Source organism: Parasteatoda tepidariorum, chromosome 6, assembly GCF_982258835.1.
Source record: "Parasteatoda tepidariorum strain Cologne lab strain chromosome 6, Ptep-v5.0, whole genome shotgun sequence".
Lineage (NCBI taxonomy): Eukaryota > Metazoa > Arthropoda > Arachnida > Araneae > Theridiidae > Parasteatoda > Parasteatoda tepidariorum.
The window spans coordinates 96,275,795-96,296,338 of NC_141760.1; the positions used below are offsets into that span (position 1 = coordinate 96,275,795).

The 20,544-nt window shown below is 31.4% G+C and overlaps 1 protein-coding gene across 1 annotated transcript; it reads right to left on the bottom strand.

The window, feature by feature from the left end:
* Positions 1 to 8,665: 8,665 nt before the first annotated feature.
* On the bottom strand, positions 8,666 to 20,377 carry LOC107453394 (uncharacterized). Its single transcript, XM_016070215.5, has 3 exons — positions 19,129 to 20,377; positions 12,150 to 12,390; positions 8,666 to 9,195 (listed from the first exon to the last, which is right to left on the bottom strand). Exons 1-3 carry the CDS (start codon positions 19,329 to 19,331, stop codon positions 8,839 to 8,841), a joined length of 801 nt encoding a protein of 266 aa, XP_015925701.1. The 5' UTR covers positions 19,332 to 20,377; the 3' UTR covers positions 8,666 to 8,838.
* Between the last annotated feature and the right edge of the window lie 167 nt (positions 20,378 to 20,544).

Genomic DNA, 20,544 nt, shown 5'->3' on the forward strand with positions numbered 1-20,544 from the left:
AAATTATTTTTTAATTTTATTTTTTGTTTAAATTAATTTTTTTAAATTTTAAAATTTATTTTTTAATTTTATTTTTTGTTTAAAATAATTTTTTTAAATTTTAAAATTTATTTATTTTTTGTTTTCCAGATATAAGGGTGTTTGATTTTCTAAAATCTATAATTTCTTATAACCTTCAGGGTATAACGAAAATCAAAGCAAAGTTGAAGTATTTTTCTTGAACTTTTCTTAAGTGATTTTTTTTAATGTGTTTTCTTCATTCGTGTTGCTGTCATAAACTACACCACCTAATGCATTATATTGTTTTAGAAGAAAGAGAATTTTTATTTGTTATGTATGACAAATAAATACATAAAATATTCGCACTTTCCTCCTGATTAAATGAAGAATAATCAAATCGTTTTTGTTGATCAATGGAAAATTTCCTTGATTGATGACGGACTTGAAATACCATTTCATATTCTAAACAAAATAGTTTCTAAATAATCTTATTTATTCCAAGAATAATCAGGATATTTTACCACTCCAAATAATAAGATTCTCTCTGAACTGCAGTTCGTGATGTAAGTTAATGTGATCACAAACAAAATTGTCTTTTTAGTCAGTAATATTTAAATATTTATTGATGCACATGAAAATATATCATGACTAGGAAAGAGGTCGAAAGATGAGTAATGCAGCATTATAATATTTATAAGTATCCAAATCCTTTCGATCAATATCATAAAACACAAATCAACATAAAGCCTTGAATTTTCTAAGTTCATTAAATACATTAAGTTAGAAAATTAAGTCACGCAAATTCATGTCAGGTGAAACCTTACATCTTTTGTAGCTTTTAAAAGATAACAATTAACAGGGTGGAATGCATGGTGAGGATCAATAACAGGGAAGTCGTGAACAAGAAATTTTTTTTTGGTGGGTGGTGGAGGTCAAAATACGAAATTACCCTAAAAAAAAAAAAATCTGTAACCCAAACCAGTGATACATTTAAAAACCCCTAAGAGACTTTTAATTTTTCTTTATTATTTGTTTATTATTTTAGAAAATTCACTTTAATCGATACATTACAACTGATAACTTAAAATATCAACTTTGAATTCCGAATTTTCTGTCGTAATAACTTAAAAACACTGAGTAAAACAATAACATTAAATAAACAGGAAACGATGTAAAAAATGTATACTTCTTAAGGAAATAATTTGAATTATTTATAAATCAAAATGATTTGCAGAATTATAGTTGAAGAGAAAAAGAAGGAAATGCTGTTTTTTTTTGCAATTTTATCAAAGATGTTCTGTTACAGATGCCTTTTTATAAGCTTTTTCTACAAAACTGAAAATTCTTGGCAATAGCAAATTTTACAAATTATCTACACCTATTTTAAACTCAAGTCTGTATAAATGTCCTTACAGTTGATAATGCTTGATTAATAATTAATAGCTGTAACTGTTATACAAAAATAATCAAAACCAACTGGCCCAGAAATTCTTTGTTAATAACACATGGATATAAAGAAAATGGAGTTTTTATCATATACGTTGTAAAATAACTACTTTACGTTGTAAAATAACTACTATACGTTGTAAAATAACTAAAGCCACCTGGGAGTACATCTGGCCACGAAAATTAAAATATAAAAAACACTCGAAATTTCTATTTTCTAAAATATTATTTTGTTGTATAGAATGCCTCTATTATTTCATTTTGGGATTGAGGACCTAAGTATGTCGATCAAACAGGAATCAAATCCTGTTTAACCATTTCTTTTTTTCAACGCGGGACTAAGTTTGGACATTATTTTCTCTCTTCAACTGCCTCTGAATGCAAAACCTTGCCATCCTGTGTTTTTCTTTTCTTTTTTTTTTCTTCAAAAAAATCAGTTCATTTTCCTCATATCGTTTTTTACTTTTAATTCTTCGTCAAGCATAGCATTTATAAAATGTTTCGGTATGAAATTACAAGAGCTGCATAATGTGCTGCAGAATAAAAATGTTTTATCAGCTTTGATTTATCTTTAGACTTAATATGTTTGCAACTAGGAATTCTTAATTTAACCCATGACTTTTCAGTCTTCTCTCTTCCCGTCTGCAAGAAATAGGAAATGCACATAACTATACGCCGCAACGTTTTCAATGCCGTTCATGAATTTCCGAATATCATGAAGCAGCACAAAAGTCTCAATTTCAGAAAAGATTTCAAAAGTGATATATGAGAAGCTAATACCATTAAATATTGCCTCTGATCATCGGAATGTTAAAGGCGCGGGATTAAGTATCAAGTACAACTGGTTCGCACTCAGCATTTTCTTCGAAAATTACCAATTTATTATCTGGAATCAGTTTGGTCGCCATTTCAATGATGTGGTCCACAGCGTGTTTCGCCTTTGCTAAAGATTCTCTATTGAAGCGAGTGCTGATTTATAGTTTTGAAAGATTCAGTACAATAAATTAAAAAAAATTGCCCAACGCAGCATTGCTTTATTCTGTTACGCATAAAGCAAATTATTCCAAAAATAAAGAAGTATTTTCATTAAGAAAAGAGTTTTTTTTGTTTGGTGATGGGGGAATAACACATGGTCTTTTAACTAACCGGATAGTTGGACAGTCCTGTAAATCAGCGGTCGGATAATCTATATTCTATTCTATGTGCATAAATTAACCGGGGAAATCGACGCAATTAGTTGTGCTTCATTTTGGGGTAAAGGAAAATATCTCTTTTAACTGGGGGATCACAATTATATCCAACAATTATGCTTCGTGATTTTCTGCTGCAAGCGCATCTTCTGAATTCTGTTTTTTTTTTACTTTTCTCATATTTTTTGATATTCTAGATGTAAAAGCCACTGAACTAACAACACCAACGATGCATGCAGCCGCGATAAAAGTTGGTTCAAGAACTCTGCCTTCACTCGATGCTGCTGTAAGACTCATCAACTGAATCCCTATTCCAGAACACATTACGACAAAGCATATTAATTTCCTGGTCGTAAATTCGAATGTCTCGCAGCAATAAATAAAGTGTCTTTGAACTTCTTCGTAGAAATTTGTTGAGAATAGACAATTGTCTATAATTTGCTATTGAACTCCGACAACTTTTGACAGTCTGATGGAAAATGTAGAGATGATTACGACCAACAATCAAGGAATGAACATTAATGTTCATTCATCAGTTGTTAGGGTACTGTGATTCCATCCTGAATTTTCTGTTTCAACTCCTCCAGAGTACTTAGTCGAGTCCTGTACACTTCACTCTCGAGATAGCGCCACAAGGAAAAATCACAAACGGATGACGGAACTCTGTGCAGCTTCCAAACTATTACTGTTTTTGCAAATTATTCTTATGGCGAAAATACGTTGTTGCCCATCCCATTAATCCATGGTTACTAAAATGGCTAAGTGTTTACTTGCTCAAGGTCACCATCCCTCAGTGCTACCACCTGCTCATGGCTGCCACTACGCATTTCAAAAATTCCCGTTTTTTCGTGTTATCCTGTAATTTGCAAACTTGTTGCATTTTAATAAGATGTTAAATTGTGCTATATTTTCACTCAAGTTAAGATATCGTGTGCTCAAATTATTATGGTTCAACGTGGTACTGCATTGATGAAATTGAAACAAAGCAAATTTGCACGACATAGTGAAGGCGGATTAAAATTTCTAACGCTGTAGAATAATCATAATGTTTTTCAATGCGCTTAGTTCTGTTGATTAAGTTGTAAAATCAAAATGCAGTAGGTCAAAATGGCTCCAATGGATGAAAATATCATACTGGGTTCGATTCGTGACATCCCACAAATCGTCAAATAAACAGGCTGAATGTTCTCTAATAACTGAAGGAAACTAACACGTTTCTGAAAATCACACATCTCGATTTGATTCGCCAAATGCATTTTTCTCGCCAGTTTTTGATATTTTCTTCCAGCATTCTCGATCGCTCTAGGTATTGCAGAAGAAAATGTCACAATACTGACAACTGCAAACAAAGTAGATATAAGAGTAAAAATTGATTCCATAACACGGCTTTCGTCAGTTATTATTGCAAATTTCATTATGAGAATTCCGATTCCGGAATAGACATTGGCGAAACAAGACGCCAATATCAAAAACAGCATACCTCTAGATGACTCTTCGAATATTTCACAACAATCAACAACTGCAAGATAATTTTGAGCTTCGTGAGAAAACTTCGCCAAACCAAAGCTATCTATAACATTTTTGCTCTGCAATTCGATAGCTTGAGCTAACGTGTTAGCAAAGTAGGAAACGACAACTACAGATAGAAAAGTAATTAAAAATTTCGATGCGTAATAAACATTCATTGAACCTAAGGCTGCAATTCTTCTTAGGATTGGATATTCTTCTAAACTGTAACCACTGAGCCAAAACTGCAAACGACATTCGTTACGCCAATCTGTGTACCAAATTAAAACAGAGAGTAGCGTCGGGTAAAATAAAACTGATGAAACTGCGATTTTGAGCATTCTGTCTTCTTTTCTGGTTTTGGCATTTGTCATTGATTGCACTTTTGCAAATGATTGTAAAAACAGTGCAAATTCCTTTGATATCAAGTTCATATGATGCCACAGAATAGTAGTCAATGCAAAACCTAAAATAACAACTAAAGTTTGCTTCAAAAAAAAATAATCACTTTTTCTTGATACTAGAAGTATAGAATAAATGGCAGAACAATGAATTAATACACTTATTGGATGAAAATACTCTCTTAACTTCTTTAATTTAGTTTTATTTTGAAAAACTTTGCTTTGAATACCAATGACTTTCAAGGTAAAAAATATCCATCTGTTTTCATTCATTGGTAAATTCTTTTATAATTATTTTACTTTACTAAAAATTGTAAAAGTTTCTTGAAACGAAATTAGAACTTAAGAATTTAATGTTTTGTCGTATTTAGAAAAAACTTAGAGTTGAAAGCCATTGATTTACAAGATAAAAAAACATACACCAGTTTTATATATTAGTAAATCCTTTTATATTCGTTTCGCATTCACTCAATTTTAAAATCCACGTGAAAATAAACTCAGAATTTCAGAGAAAATTAAAAGAAATTTTGTAAATACATTTCTCTGATGTTGATTAGATTGCTATAAAATCAATCATAAATATACACTCTGTCTACTTTTCACTAACAGGGTCATAAAAATGCATATTTTTTGCAAATATAAAATGCTATTAATGTCCAATACAATTTTAACATTTATTTTTTGATAAATGAACATTAAAAAAGTTCTAACTTCAAATTGTTAACCAAATAAAAATATATACTTACAGATCGAAATTTATTTTATATACTTACTGATTATTATGAGTTTTTTTAATCAATAAAAACTCATTTCAAGTTTTTGATTAATGTTATTGTTGCTTTTTCTAACTTCTATTTTCAACAATAAAAATCAACAAAACAGTCTAAATTGAATAGTGTATCATACATACAAAAAATGATGCATTACATTATTACGAACCAATTCATCAGGTTGCTAAGAAAACAACTTTTGTTTAGTATTATAATTAGAAATTATACTACGATACACTAGTTTATAAGCTAATAATAATTTTCCTTAAAGATTTTTTACCGGAGCAAAACATTAATTTAATTAAAACTATAGCTGCGTTTCAATTATTTGTTTACATAATTTCGATTTTTTACTTGAAAAATATTTTTCGCGTTATTTGAATTTTTGTGCTAATTGCTTTTAAATTTTAGCGATAAATTCGTAATTAAGAATTATTTAAAAATTTTTTAGATTAAGTAACTGAAAAATACTTATTTCGCTTATTAATTATTTTTATTTTGTTTATTTATATTAAACGGTTGGAAAGTTTAGAACACGTTAAAGCATATTATTTAATTTCACTTCAGCAATAATAAAGTTTCAAATTTAACCAGTAAATTAATCATTCTCAAATTTCGTTTAAGGTAGCATGGTACAGCTTGTTTCTTAAAGTTGCGCAGAATTTAAACCCAATGGTTTTAGGTATTGATCACAATGTTTGAACCGATTCTTTTGTACCGATATTATGGTTTAACGTTTAAACCGTTTTTTTTTTGTTCTGAAACTATCGTAAACATTCAAACTGATTCTTTTGACAGATGGCTCTCTGAGATTCATAACTCCAGTTTTACTGAACGAACGGATATTTGTTATTAAGAATTATCAGGAAGGGAGACTCGCGTTTGATCACGATTTTGAAAGTGTTAATGTAAAGCAAATTTAGTTAATATTAACCTTTTGAGTAATGTAAATCAAATTTTAACTATCTTTGTATTCTTCTATAATTTTTTTTATTGAAAATAAGTGGCAGATACTACTTGTATTTAGATATCTTTGTTAGAAAAAATTTACATGAAGGTTATTTAATTTAAATTAATTAAAAAAATCAAAAAACTATTTTAAATAAGGGGACAGCTTATTTTGGAAAGCCAATATCCTTTATTAGGCAGTTAAAAAAGCTCATTTATCATAGCTGCTAAAGTCTTGCAATAGTTGAATACGTGTTATTGCCGTTAATCATGACTTAAAATATTTTTCTCCTATACATTTTGAAAAATAAAACAGTCTTTTCAAAAATGGATGTTACTTATTGTAAAAGTAATTTCTGAAAATTTAAATCATTTAGAAATTTTCAGTAATAAAAGCTCGTCTGGTAGCTGTATAGACTGCATGTCTGTGTTTACACATAACAGTAATGGCTACAAGTGATTTAGTTTACTGGCGACTTTAATTGGCATTAATATTTATGTTTAATTAGTATCAATAATTACACCGACGAGCAGATTTATATGAACTGTTCTGCCTTTTCTTCGGAATTAGCTAGCTGCATTTTATGTAATTTTTGTTTTTTAAGCATTTTTTCAACAAAAAAAAAAAAAAAAATTTTTTTTTTCGGTTTGTCTTGATTGTATTTAAAACAATTTTTCGCATTTGTTTTAAGTTAAAATCGTACTAAGACCTTAATATCTTTTCCAAGACAACATCTTTCATCGTTAACTTTTAAAAACTGTAACAAAACTTGATTTACTTTTAATAAAACGTAAAACATAATTAACTGAATATTTATTATCCATACATAGATTTTTCTAACACAGCGACTAAGAAATTCCTCATTTCTTTTTGGCGTCGGAAACAAAGAAATGAAATATCAAGCCCGAGCGTTGTCAAAAGTATGAAAGTGTAAACCTACAAGTTTCAAATTTTTGAATGAAATTTCTCGCGTGTGTAACGAAAAGCTGAAACAAACTGAGCTATAAGCTGGGAAGATTCAAAAGGTTAAAAACGTATAGTTCATGTCATCCAACAAAGTGTTCTATATTATGTTTAAAGTATACTTATGTAGGTTCAACAATAGTTTTATTCATTGTTATTTTTTGAAACATGAGTATTAGTCGTGTTGTTACGCTTAAATATAATCAAACAAACAAAACATGAAAAAAAGTGCTTGAATAGCAGGAGAAAGCGTTGATGACAGTTTTGGACGACGTAATATTGAAAGAAAGAATAGGATACCTGACGTCATACATCTTGTTTTGTTTAATACATAATTATTTTTTTGCAAGTTTTTCTATTTTGTTTCTGCAACTTTTTCTATTGCATGCCATTTATTTCAATTATTAAACTGTACGCTGGAACACATTTGAATGGGTCTAAAACTTATAGCGAACGAAGAAAACATGGTTTGCAAAGTAAACCATATAAGATTGCAGCAATCTTCGGGGATTGGAAACCGCCAGCTAACAGGGGCCAGTGCCCATTAATTTAAGCTTAAAAATATAAACAAAAGCAATCACATTTTCCTCTTTCTTAACACATTGAATGCCACGCTAATATTACATGGCTTGCTCGTCTGGCCAAACGGTAAATAATTACAAACTAAATTTGCAAATATTAAACAGATTTTGCTAAATTTTCAAAAGGTTTAGCATGACATATCTGAAAAAAGTGGAGAATTATGTAAGCCAAAGAAATATTTAGAAATAGTGGCGGATAAAAACCTACTAAATTGAATCTATTAGACCAAGAATCAAAATTAATAAACTACCACTTGAAAATATTTATTCGGTGTCCGGAGCAAGTTGGCATCTCTGTGTATATAAATAAAACTATTTTTGTGTGTTCTATATTGCATTGATTTCTTCAAACCATTTTAGAAACGATAATAATATAAAAAAGATTAAAAATTTACTCGAATTATGTGTTTCTAATAATCTTGGCTTCACCGGTCACCGGTGACCCCCGTGGCGCTACGAACAAATTCAGGGACGGTCACCGGTCACCCCCATGGCATTCAACGTGTTAAATTCTTAGATAAATGTTTGTTATTAATAATTTAACTAAAAACAATATCCAAAATAAAATGAAATAAATAAAAGAATTAGCCTTCTAGTCACATCTTGATTTTAAAATTAATTATATTTTAATTAATTTAACTAGTATTTTCAGTTTCATGACGTATTTTATACATTATTTTATTCTCTCCGAATTTCTCTTCCATTCCTCACCCTACGCCTTGATGTCTGACCGTTAGCATCTAGTTCATATCTGACCGTTAGCTCTCCAGTGGCCATTTAAGTAAAACTATTTTCCATTTAAATAAAACCCTGAATTTTCAAAAGCAAGTCATTATGAACAACAGATGTTTGTCAGTCATTATGAACAACAGATCTTTAATTTGTTCTTAAAAGGAGAATTCCTGGAATAAGTACATTTTTTTAAAACAAGTATACAAGCAAGATATTATCACATAAAAGATGCCTCTACGTTTAAGTCCCATTTATTACCAAAAACATAGTTATGTTTTGTTCAGAGTCAAAATCTTTCACTCATTCTTCAATTTTGATTGGATGTATCGGTAAATCATCGTCACTAATACAAGTGTTTCTACCCAAAAGTCCCATTTGTCCTCTGAAGAGTACTTCGGAAATTAACCTTTCAGAAAGTGTCTGCATGCTTGGGTCCATTGTCCGTAAACGTGAGGCAACATATCGACCAAACATTTCGTGTCCATCTAACTTATCGGCTGATTGCTGAAGTGTTCGCTGTAAATGTCTTTTATCTTCGCTCTTATAAACATTACGTCGTCTTTTAGGTGGTGGGGGATTGTCATAACTCATGATTTGGCGCATATTTCCGTTTGTCATCGCATTTTTGGAACTTCCTTCGGGACTGGAAACCTGGAACTGGAAGGAAAAAATAGGTTAAATTTAGGAAGAAAGAACTTTATTATAGTTTATAAACAATACACTATTGCGCCGTGATTTTTAAACAGTGAAAGAATCTCATCTAAATTTAAAGATATAGCAGACTACTTCCTCTCTTGAGACCAGTGGTCGGAAAAATTACATTATTTTTGTAGTTTACTACAACAACTATTTTGTTACAAATGTAACTAACAACTACCTTTTTTTAAAAATGTAGTGTCTAAAAACTACTATGGAATTGTAGTAACTACTTCACTACTTTAAAGAGACGAACTTACATAAAATGTGAGAGAATTAATTAAGAACTAGGAGGCTCCGCCCCCTGCTCGCTAACGCTCGCCAACCCTCGAGAATTGCTATGCAATCCTATGTGGTTCACGCCGTGAACCATGGCTCGCTGCGCTCGCTCGCCAATGAACACAATGTTCTAGCACAAAGACATAATATATTATCATCAAAGACATAGTATTTTATCATCAAAGACGTAGTATTGTACTTATGTAGAAGAATTCTACCAATGTTCTTATTGGCTTTTAAAAAAGTATATTAGCTATTTAGATTGTACATGGTGAAAAATGAAAACATTAGCTAAATAAGAAACATATTAGCAAAATAAATTATCAAATATTGCTTCACTAATATTCTGCATTTTAAAGCGTGAAAATTCAATGCATAAATAAACGCGCAATATAAAAAAATTCAATGCATTCAATACAAACACTTAAACGTTTTTTAGACGTTTAGGTAGCTCCCAGTAGAAAAATATCAATTCAACAGCGGCCTTTTAAAGCATTCTCACTTCAATTAATTAATTAATTCCTAATTGAATCTGAATTGAACAACCTGATAATGCTCACTCTGGTTATTGTTATCTGGTTGCTCACTACGTGCTCTTGCGCGCCGAATCCAATCAATTAAAAATGAAAACTGTTGCCAGAGCGAGAAAAGAAATATAATCGGTTTTATTGATACATACATACATACGTACGTATTAGCGTTTTATATAATATGGATAGATTATTTATTCATGTTTGCATGGGACAGTTTTTTATTCCAAAACTATTTGTTTCGAATTGATCTTCAACTTTTTCTTATTTCCTAGTAGGAGAATATTAATTTATGAAATGCGAAACTATTAAATACTTGAAATTTTTTAAATTGTTTTATGCTTTTTTATTTTCCTTTCAGAAATTAAGTACACTGAAAATACTTTCCCTTCCTTTTAAACAACATCAATGTTTTACGCGTGTATATTCACATGTAAAAGCGTGTTAAAAATGATTAATTATCTATTTTTCGTAAAATTCGAAACTTTAGTTACGTTAGAGCCGTCTTTCTTTGCTAAACTATCGTTAAAATTAGTTTCCAGGAATAGCGATAAACTACTGTTTTTTTTGTATCTCATTACTTTTTTAAGAAAGTAGCCCACTACGTTACAAACTAAGAAAAAAAAAGTTACAACTTCAGTAGTTTAACTGCTTGAAGTGCGTTACTTTCGACCGCTGCTTGAAACTAAGTAAGTGTTATATCAAGTTTGCTTATTAAGTCCAAAAGAAAGCTGCTTTTACTTCTAACAAGAAATCTGCATGAAGCTGGACGACTTGTATAATATTATGAATTCCCATCAGATTTTGATACTTAAGTTACATACCAAATAAAGAACAATAAAATCTTATAATAACTGGCCCACTACAAAGTTGCAATTTTAATCACAAATGCGTGGAATACAAATGAGATAATGACATAAGAAAATGGCAAATATTTTCCATATCCACAAACACAATTACATTCTTTCAACATAAAAACCAATCAAGTTTTTCGATTCTTTTTCCATTTATCTAGTAGGCATTGGAGACTGTTCTGTGTAAGGGTTCTGTTAATTGATTGCAGTCACACAGTAAAAAGCACCAGATGATAAATAGTATCCTGTAAGATGATAGGGATATGGTATATGAATAAATATGAAATTCTAGTATGATGTTGCAAGACGATGTGGATTCGGTCTCTCAATATATACGATAAGATGATCTTGCAAAATTATAATGATATGTCGATCTATAAATATCATAAGATTAATTTATACTCCTGCAATGTAATAAAGATATGGTTTCTCAGTAAACATGGTAATATTTAATGATAAAGTGAATCTGAAAATGTTCGACAGGTTATCGTAATGAGCACGATAAAATGTTTCAACGGAACTGATGAAGCAAATGTCTCTAAAATAGCACAATAGGACAATTTGATGAAGTTGCATATTCGCCCTATTATTTATATCACTGTTATTTTGTAGTTTTGTTATTTTATTTTGTTATTTTGTATATCACTGTTATTTGATCCTACTAAAATGTATGAATATGGTTTTCCTATAAACATGGTAAAATAATAGGGTGAGAGGGTCTTGAAAAACGACAATAATGTGCCCAATAAAGATGACAGGACAACATGATAATTTTAAAATCCAACAAGATAACAGGAATATCAATAAATATAGTAAGATAACATGATATGGTTTAGTGTATCCCTCCGCCCAATTGATTTAAGAGAATATGGGTGAAGAGCTGAGTAACTCCTGGCTGTGACAGGAGTTTATCCAACCTTAAACACAACCAACCATTAACATCCAACCTTAAAGATAACATGATAAAAAAGATAAGATAATATGATTACATGATTTTTGAAAAATAACAAATATATGGTCTTTCAATAAACTTGGTAGGAAAACATTATGCAGCAATCTGGCAAAACCATCTTATCTTAAAAATCTTACGATGGCTTGGTATAAGGTTAAATAAACAACATTTGGTAGACTCCATCATTCTATTTAATGTACAATGTACGGATGTGTAATGTGTATACGTACATTACCATACGTGTAATGTACAGATGAAATTTTGTGAAAACCAAGAAGAAAAAAAAAGATATGTGCATACCTCCTCCTCAAATTCATCACTATCTTCACCTTCATAGTGGTTGACATTTTCATCAAAGTCCACTCTCAGTACATCCTGGACATCGAAAACACCACTTCCATCAGACACCTCGATAATATCTTCGTTTTCTTGATCGCCAATGAATTGGAATAATTCGTAGTACCATAGTGAAGGAACGTATATTGGTTCTCCAGTTAACCTGTTTCTTTCACGAGATGCTTCGACTTTTCTTAACTCCTTTCTGTAAAATAATTCATGCCAGATAATTTAATTACATCTCATACAGCATGAAGTGAATAATATCAAACTTTGTACACTTCATAATGTTTGTACATTGTTTTGATTTAAGTATATGAAAGAGATTAAAATAAAATTATTAAATTAAACTATTAATTAAGTTAAGCTATTAAACTATTAATTAAATTAAACTATTGGTGATTTAGTTTTGCCGAATATTTTAAAGATATGAGTGCTGTTTGCTAGCTTGCAGCTCTTATAAAAAGTTGCTAATTACGGGTTTCTGCAATACTTAATTATTTTCCATTCATTACAGATTATCTAAATGGTCAACGTGATCGTGTTAGCATCACCAAATCGGTATTTCTCAAGATGACTGAAACCACGTGTTTATTTTGTTTATGGTTATGCTTTTAAAACGTATTACTATAAAACTAAATAATTTAATTAAGATAAAAATAATAAATTTTGTATATTGAAAAGCATAATTAATGGATAATATTTACTTATCTGTTACGGAGAATTGTGGAAAGCTTGCATACTATTTTTGACATCATTGATGTTTAATTTTGATTAGAGGCACTACTAGTATTTTGGTAATCAGTGCAGTGGTAAAAAGGTATCAAAGATGCTCGTATATGGGCACAAAAAAATCATTTCGAAATCTAGCAATCTTCGGGATATTTAAGGGTAGTTAGCCTAATTAACAATAATGATATATTTCATGTTTTTACCAAGACCGGTCCCCCAAATTTGGACCATGTGTTCTTTGTGCAATAAATAATAAAATAAAAAAAAGTTTCACTTCGACGCTTGTAATTAATGAAGTAATTAGCCTAATTAACAGTGCTAATTACTAAGTTTTGACTAAGCTTGAAGCCTCAATTATGAATCACGTGTTCCTTACGAAAATGACAGAAAAAGAATTGACAATAGTGCTTTAACAAGTTTTTACAAAAAAAAGTTTCAAAATCAGACCATATTATCGTTATCAGAAGTAAAGAAAAACTAAAAAGTTTCATTTCGTTACTTTACTATTATCAGGTAAATAAGCCGAATTGGTTCTCGAAAATAAATTTTCCGATAGCTATTATGTTTAGTTAAAATACGCCAAACGTCACAATAAACATTACGTATTATAATGTAAACTGATCAAATTGGATGGACACTACTAGCGACAAATTAAAATAAATAAATAAATTAAAGAAAGATAGAGAGGAAAAAAGAGAGAGAGGGAAAGAAAGAGAATGGAAGAGGAAAAGAAAGAAAGAGAGAAAAGAAAGAAAGCGAAAAAAGAAAGAAAGAAATGGAGTGGGAAAGCGAAAAAAAAAAAAAAAAAAAAGCAAGAGTGATTAAGTGACTGTCGCACATTGGGATCGTAGGGACTCGTGTTCAACTAGAAAAAAAAGTCTATTTTATAAATTTAAAAAAAAAAGAAAAAATCGAAGAAAATAAAGCAACATTTAACTCGGCAGTATTATAGAAAGGTCCTTTATTGCAGTTCCTTAAGATAAGAAACGAACTTAACATTGCTCCCTATACTGTATTTTGCCAGAGCAGTTTCATTAACCGGAAACTTCTTCACTTAGCTACTTCCATTAGGGAGACGTCTAATGGTTTCAGGTAGAGAAAATGATTCAATAATCGTATAGAATCAGATTTACGAAAAGATATGCCATATAGTCAGCTTCATGAGAAGTCTTCATATTTCATTGAAATGTCTCGAGAGGAAAATACTAGGTGTTTATATTTTCGCCGCTCTTAACGTAGATATACACAGAATTGAAAAAAAAAAAAAAAATAAAATTTAATATTAGAAACTTTTAAGAACTATAAAAAAAATATAAAGTTTAAAAACAAAATTAAATTATTTAAAATATGATGTAAGGTAAACAACACTTCTATTTACATGCAATGAAAAAATAATCAATAACCTTAAAATTTCAATTCGTTTATTAGGGAACTTAGTAAATAAAGTATCTTGTATATCTCTGGAGCAGTGTTTCCCAAACTTATGACTTTTGTGTACCCTTTCTAAATTTTTCGTAACGCTGTATACCATTAATAAAAAATGAATGTATTTTTTACTATAAGAAAATTGCAAAAAAATTAAAAATCACAAGTAGCTGTTGACACCACTAATTATTAACAGTTAACTCTGCAAAAAATAGCCTACAGAAAAAAACGTAATTGTAAATTTTCATGGCTAGCTATGCCTTAAAAAATTTTTTTTTTGTAATTTTCGCTTGTTGCAAGATATTTTGCATAAGAACGCGTACCCCCGCTAAACAGTTCCCGTACCCCTGGGGGTACGCGTACCACACTTTGGAAAACACTGCTCTAGAGTATCTTTAAGCTGGCATACAAAGAGAAGTATTTTAGTATAAAAAACAAAATCAGTTTTTAAGCTGTCCGCTTTTAAATCAATAAATATATCTTTCAATCCCTTTTCAGAAATTAATTTATATTTAATTTTGGTGTGCATTAATGCAAAATAACAACAATTCGTTTAAGATTTAATTATTTTTATTCATCACTGACTTAATCCTCTAGTAAATCTTAATTTTCAATGGTGTGAACTCGAAAGACAACACTATGCTTCACAAAGGCTGTTTTAAAATTTTCGCGGTATTATTAACAACAGTACCTAATTTGCGCTGTTTCCAATGCCAGCAAGGCTGCGAAATTAAGGCAGAGGGTGCATTTCTTGTTTTTCAGTGGCGCCATCTGTGACCAAGAATAAAACTTCAGCCACACACACGTCACAGCCCGTTTATAGAACGGACCCATTCATGCATCCATTCGATCCTCCACAAAATGTTGACCTGAACCATAGAAAGATCAATCTCCAATTTGTTGTGGAAACACGGAGTACTTTGTGACCTGACAGATTTAACGTGCACCTGTCGCCATTTACTATTCGGGGAGTCTTCGGCCGGTGGGGATCGAACTCACGGACTAGGACAGGGACCCAAAGCCCAATCAACCAGGCTATCCCGGCCTACCTAATTTGTACCTAAGCAGTATCTAAATAAGGCACTGTGCAGAATCATATCGAAAAGGGTGCAATCAACATTCAAGTATCCAATTTCAGAAAACAAAAAGAGTAAATTGACAATTTGAATGTGTCACTTGCCGAATTGACGCCATAAAACAGAAGAAAAAAAATTAATAAAAAATTAAAAAATAGAGAAACAAAAATATGTTAAAGATAAGCTTTTGAAATAATTTCTTTTCAATGGCTAAAAATTTTATCATATAGTGATGTCACTGCGTAATACCATAATATCAAAGAGATTTATGTTAAACTTGTACATATTGTCAAACACGTGCTTTAACATTAAAATTAAAAAAAAAAAAAAAATTCAGAGGGTAAACAATTAAGCAATTTGAATCTGTGTATATACAAGTATTTTACACAATATCTTTTTGTAAATAATTATTGGAAAAAAATATAATAAAGTCGAATAAAAATGGGTTTTCAATATGCTGAAGAGTTAGAGAAAAAGCTTCCAATTAGAAAAAAAGAAGAGAAAAAAACTTCGTCAAAGCATAAACAAATAACACAATTATGACATTTTAAAATGAGCAAAAGAATCAGAGTGCAAGTCATTCACATATGATTTTAGTTCTGTTAAATTCAGTCCCGCTTTAAAATTTTTCAAAAATTTAAGGAAATCAGGCAATCAGAATCTTTAATTTAAGATGAAATTTTTAATTATCTCTGAAGATCATCACGGATATAGTTAGTTGCATACGTTTACCTCATTCTTACTGGTCTGTAAGTCACGTTTTAGTGAAAGGAAATAATAATTTACAAACATTATTAATATTCCAAAACAAATATACAAATTATCTTTCCTGAACGTAGTGAGTAAATAATGCATTAATTTGGAAAAAACCTGAATACATATAGAATTAGTAGATGTTAATTTTTCCAACACGCTGAGGTCAAAATGTTTCATTTGTATGTAATCTCTTTGAAAATTTGGAGTGTTTTGACTAGTTGGATAAGCTTCAAATTTGATGAAACTTTATTAAGATAACGAAGGAAATCATATTATCAAAACTTAATTGAATTATAGTATGGTTCAACTTGAACGAGAGCATGGTTCAAATCAATACTTTATTAAAGTTTCAGGCAAATTGCACCGTATTATTAAGGTGGTAATATTATGGTCGAACTTTTTTTAAACACAGTTTACGTACAGAGTGGAAAAGGGATAGTAAAAACGCCCTCAATGAGTGAATCAAAATTTAAAACGTCCATGAACTTCATATTTAAATTTTTTACCACTTCTTAATGCAAATTTTTAAGTAACAGAATCGATAACAACTTTAATAGGAAATACAGTAACTCATATTTCAGTTTTCAATAATTTCGAAATGCATATCCTTAGGTTAGATACAACTCTCTTCAGGTTATAGATAGGCATATATTAGATTATAGATGTAGATCCGATCAATTTTAATTGACAGTTTGTTGTGGAGTCCTACTTTAATAAAAGCTTGTATGCTATTTCTCGGCAAACTTTCAGATTTCGGGGCACAAATCTGCACATTTTTATGTCGCTGTGGAGGGCTTTTGTCTTTTCGCCTAGTGATTTCATCATTTTATGCAGTTTTTAGTATTTTTTGTTGAACATGGGCTATGAGATTCAAACCAGATGAGACGATGCCTTCTCTCTTCAAACCATCATCCCGCATGAGGATGAAATTTAACTCCGACATAACCGAATGTTCATTTTGTTACGTGTCTCAACACTCCTCCAAACACTGTGTAGCGTGGAGGTAGCGGGTTAGAATCTTGCCGTAACAGGGATGTATCTTCGTGAAGTCCCTTTCTAAGTTGTGCTATCAGTTCTTCAACTTGACAAAGGATTTATATCTTTGTAATGAGTACACAATTTTAATATATAATTATATGTAATAATAACTAAATACATATGCAGGCCAAAACCATTGTCAAACCATGCAAGATCAAACCAATATATTTCCTCTAGTAATTAAAGGCGTGCACCAAGCTGCGATGCCGACAAAACCAATGTTCAAATTAATTTCGAAACTGGGAATGCAATGCGAAGGTTTTGCACCTGGAGAAATTATGCTGCTGTAACAGATTTAGGGTGCAATAGCTGATATATACCTCAAATTTATACTAGGACTAAACCAATCCGCCATTTATCTTTCTTGAAGGTGCAAGCCATACGCTCTAACAGACCATGCCGTGATAGGACACTACTAGAGAAGATTTTTTTTCTCAATTGACACATAAAACTGCTACGTGGTAAAGCTACAATTATATAATAATAACAATAAAATGCGACTTTTAAGTTTTTTGAATTGAAAAACTAATTGGACTGTAAGAAATTTAGGATTTTGTCTTAAGGGTCCAACTTTTTTCATTTTAAATGTGAACTTAACTGGTTATTTGACCTTAACTGCTTATTTGAAATAAATAAATTAACTAATTAATTACAACAATTAAAATGAAAAAAAGATAATAAAATCATTATTGAAACAAAGAAACTTTATTCTCGTTTTAATTAATGCATTCATATAATAATTTAACGATTATCCTCTTGACTGCATAACTTGAGTTTTATAATTAATCAGTTTCATTTAAATTAATGTCTCAATGATACGATCTTTAATAATTTTTTCCAGCAAATTTTAATAATGATTTTCACGGTAGGTCATTCACCTTTTGGGCCAATCAGCCTCACTGGAGATATGTGAAAGGATTTATGGAGGATCATCAAAGTAATTTTATTTTATACCCGTCGTTGAACAGCCGACCCAATTTTGGGTTTACGACTACTAATGTTCAACTCCATAGCCTTGTAATTTTGAACTCAATTCAGAAGACAAGGATACTCTTGGATCAGGTTTTGGGAGAAATTTACCTTCATGGAGGACTTTTGATGGTAGTAACCCACATTTGCGTTACATGGAGTGGAGAACCACGAAAACCTTCCACGGTTAGCCAGACGACTAGGAGACTCTAACCCATGATTCGTCTACCACTGAGGATATTTTACGTCAGCACTGTGGTCGGTGCAAGCCGGATGCGGAATTCGTATTGACCAGTCATTGCTGGGATTCGAACCCGGTTCTCCTCATTGGAAGGCGAAAGCTCTATCCCCTGAGCCATCACGGCTCTATCAAAGTAATTGAACTCGCTTCCTGACAAGTAGTAATTAAACTGTAAGATAATTAATAACGGTAAGCCATTTAAAAGTTTTAGCATACCGTTTCAATAGCGCTTGCATTGGACTAAGAATGCGAGTTTTTTCCTTTAGTAAGCAGTGCTCACAGCAAATGCGAGTGAAACTCTACCTATGGGAACAGTTTAGAACAGACCTTAATCATTAGTCCCGCAATGGACTGATTGTAAAGACACGGTTCCCAGTAAAACAGCGGAGTCAAGCTCAACTGGCTGCGGACAGTAAGCTGGCCATTTTGATCAGCCTGCGTAGGGACTGAGGTTGCACGGTATCGATTCTCGTAAAACTGTTCTACCGCAAAGCGCTCGACTTCGCGCGCAGGTCGCCTGGCTTAAAGTAGGGGAGCCATCTCCTCTGCAGAGGATCAAAATTGTGATGCCATGTCTTCGGATCATCCTCAGAGATGTTTCCCGGTCCATCGCCAATAGCCCATTGTACAGCTCTAGGGCGACGTAATTAAAGTATCTACCTACCTTAATTATTAAAATAATAATAAAAAAGAAAGTAATATCTACCTGTAATTGGTGCGAAGAGCATTGATTTTTCTTTTGACTAACTCTATGTCAGCATTGGGATACAGTTCCTGAAGTTTTGCAACCAATCTACTGTAGGCCATACTTTTGATTGTCTTGTTGTTGTAATGGCTGGATCGGACTTTCCACAAAGACTGTTCACTATGATATATTTCAATGAATTCTTGCATAACTTGACGTTCCATGGTTTTGGTTGATGATTTTCAATTCAGTTAAGTAAAAAAACATACAAAAGGAGAATACGCTATACAATGTACGACATGAATTACGTTTCTTCAATTTCAAATCACGGAAAAGACTAAAAAATGATAATACTGTCCGTAAAAAAGCCAATTTAATGACAAAAATGTCAAACGTTGACGAAAACGTATAATTCAGTCGTACTTTAGACATAAAACATAAATAAAATAATTTGAAACTTTATTCATTAAGTATCCATGACTGATATTCGTCAAAATAATCTGAACAGCAAAACTATCACGCTGCAATAGTAATTTTCCAAAGCGAATTGAAGAATTTCATCCAATCGATTAAGATATTAATTTAATTCCGCTAAATAAAAAAAAAAAACTAAAAAACTTAGCATTTGATCCGCATTAATAAATCAAGCATTCAAGTTCAACTAACTGCATACAACAATAACCAAGAACAATTACGAAAGGAAAAATTCCTAAGCGATTTGACAAAGCGTCTTTCTTCAAACGAGCATTATTTTTTTGCTAAAACAACAAAAATGTTCAATATCAGCAATCAAAAAACAAATTAAACGAAAAATTCGGAAAGATCTCAAAGCTCGACCTCACTACGCAACGAAATCATCTCATCAAGTCTTCAATCTCCTTAACAAGCCGTTGACCTTATTCCCCACGCAACCCAGTTGCACTGAGAAATGAACTCTTCCATAACCATGTGCGCAGGCGCATAACAACATCTACATCGTCCTTTTCCTCTCTCAAGCCTCACTGACAAGTCTGACAAGTGGACTCCGTCAATAATGGTCTACGTAGCTGACGCGTGACGAAAAATGGCTTTTCTCCTCGTTATAATTCCACCATATCCGGTTCCCATGTCCCCACTGCCTTCCCAACATTCTCTCTTTCAATAATTTGAATGAAAATACCCTCTTGCGAGAAGTTTGAAGAGGGAGAGAACGCGACAGCCTCTCAAGTCGATAAAATTCTTGTCTGCTTTTTTCCCTCCTTTGATTCGAAATTTTTCCACTCCACCGAATACCGAACAAAACGAATTCTCTTCATGTCTTTTTAGTGTTTGTTTGGTTTCTGCTCATTTATCTCTTATTGTTCTTACAATGTTGGGGACTTGTCATGCAAGGCTGTGGTTACAAATGATAACAATTTTTATAGAAAACGATTTTTCACTTGTTCTTTCTCTCTGAAT

Excerpts from the sequence above, each read along its gene's own strand:
- LOC107453394 (XM_016070215.5), bottom strand. The coding sequence starts at position 19,331 with ATGGAACGTCAAGTTATGCAAGAATTCATTGAAATATATCATAGTGAA. Across the intron at positions 12,391-19,128 it reads GCTCTTCGCACCAATTACAG|AAAGGAGTTAAGAAAAGTCG; the intron begins GTAGATATTACT and ends ATTATTTTACAG. Across the intron at positions 9,196-12,149 it reads GTGATGAATTTGAGGAGGAG|TTCCAGGTTTCCAGTCCCGA; the intron begins GTATGCACATAT and ends TTTTCCTTCCAG.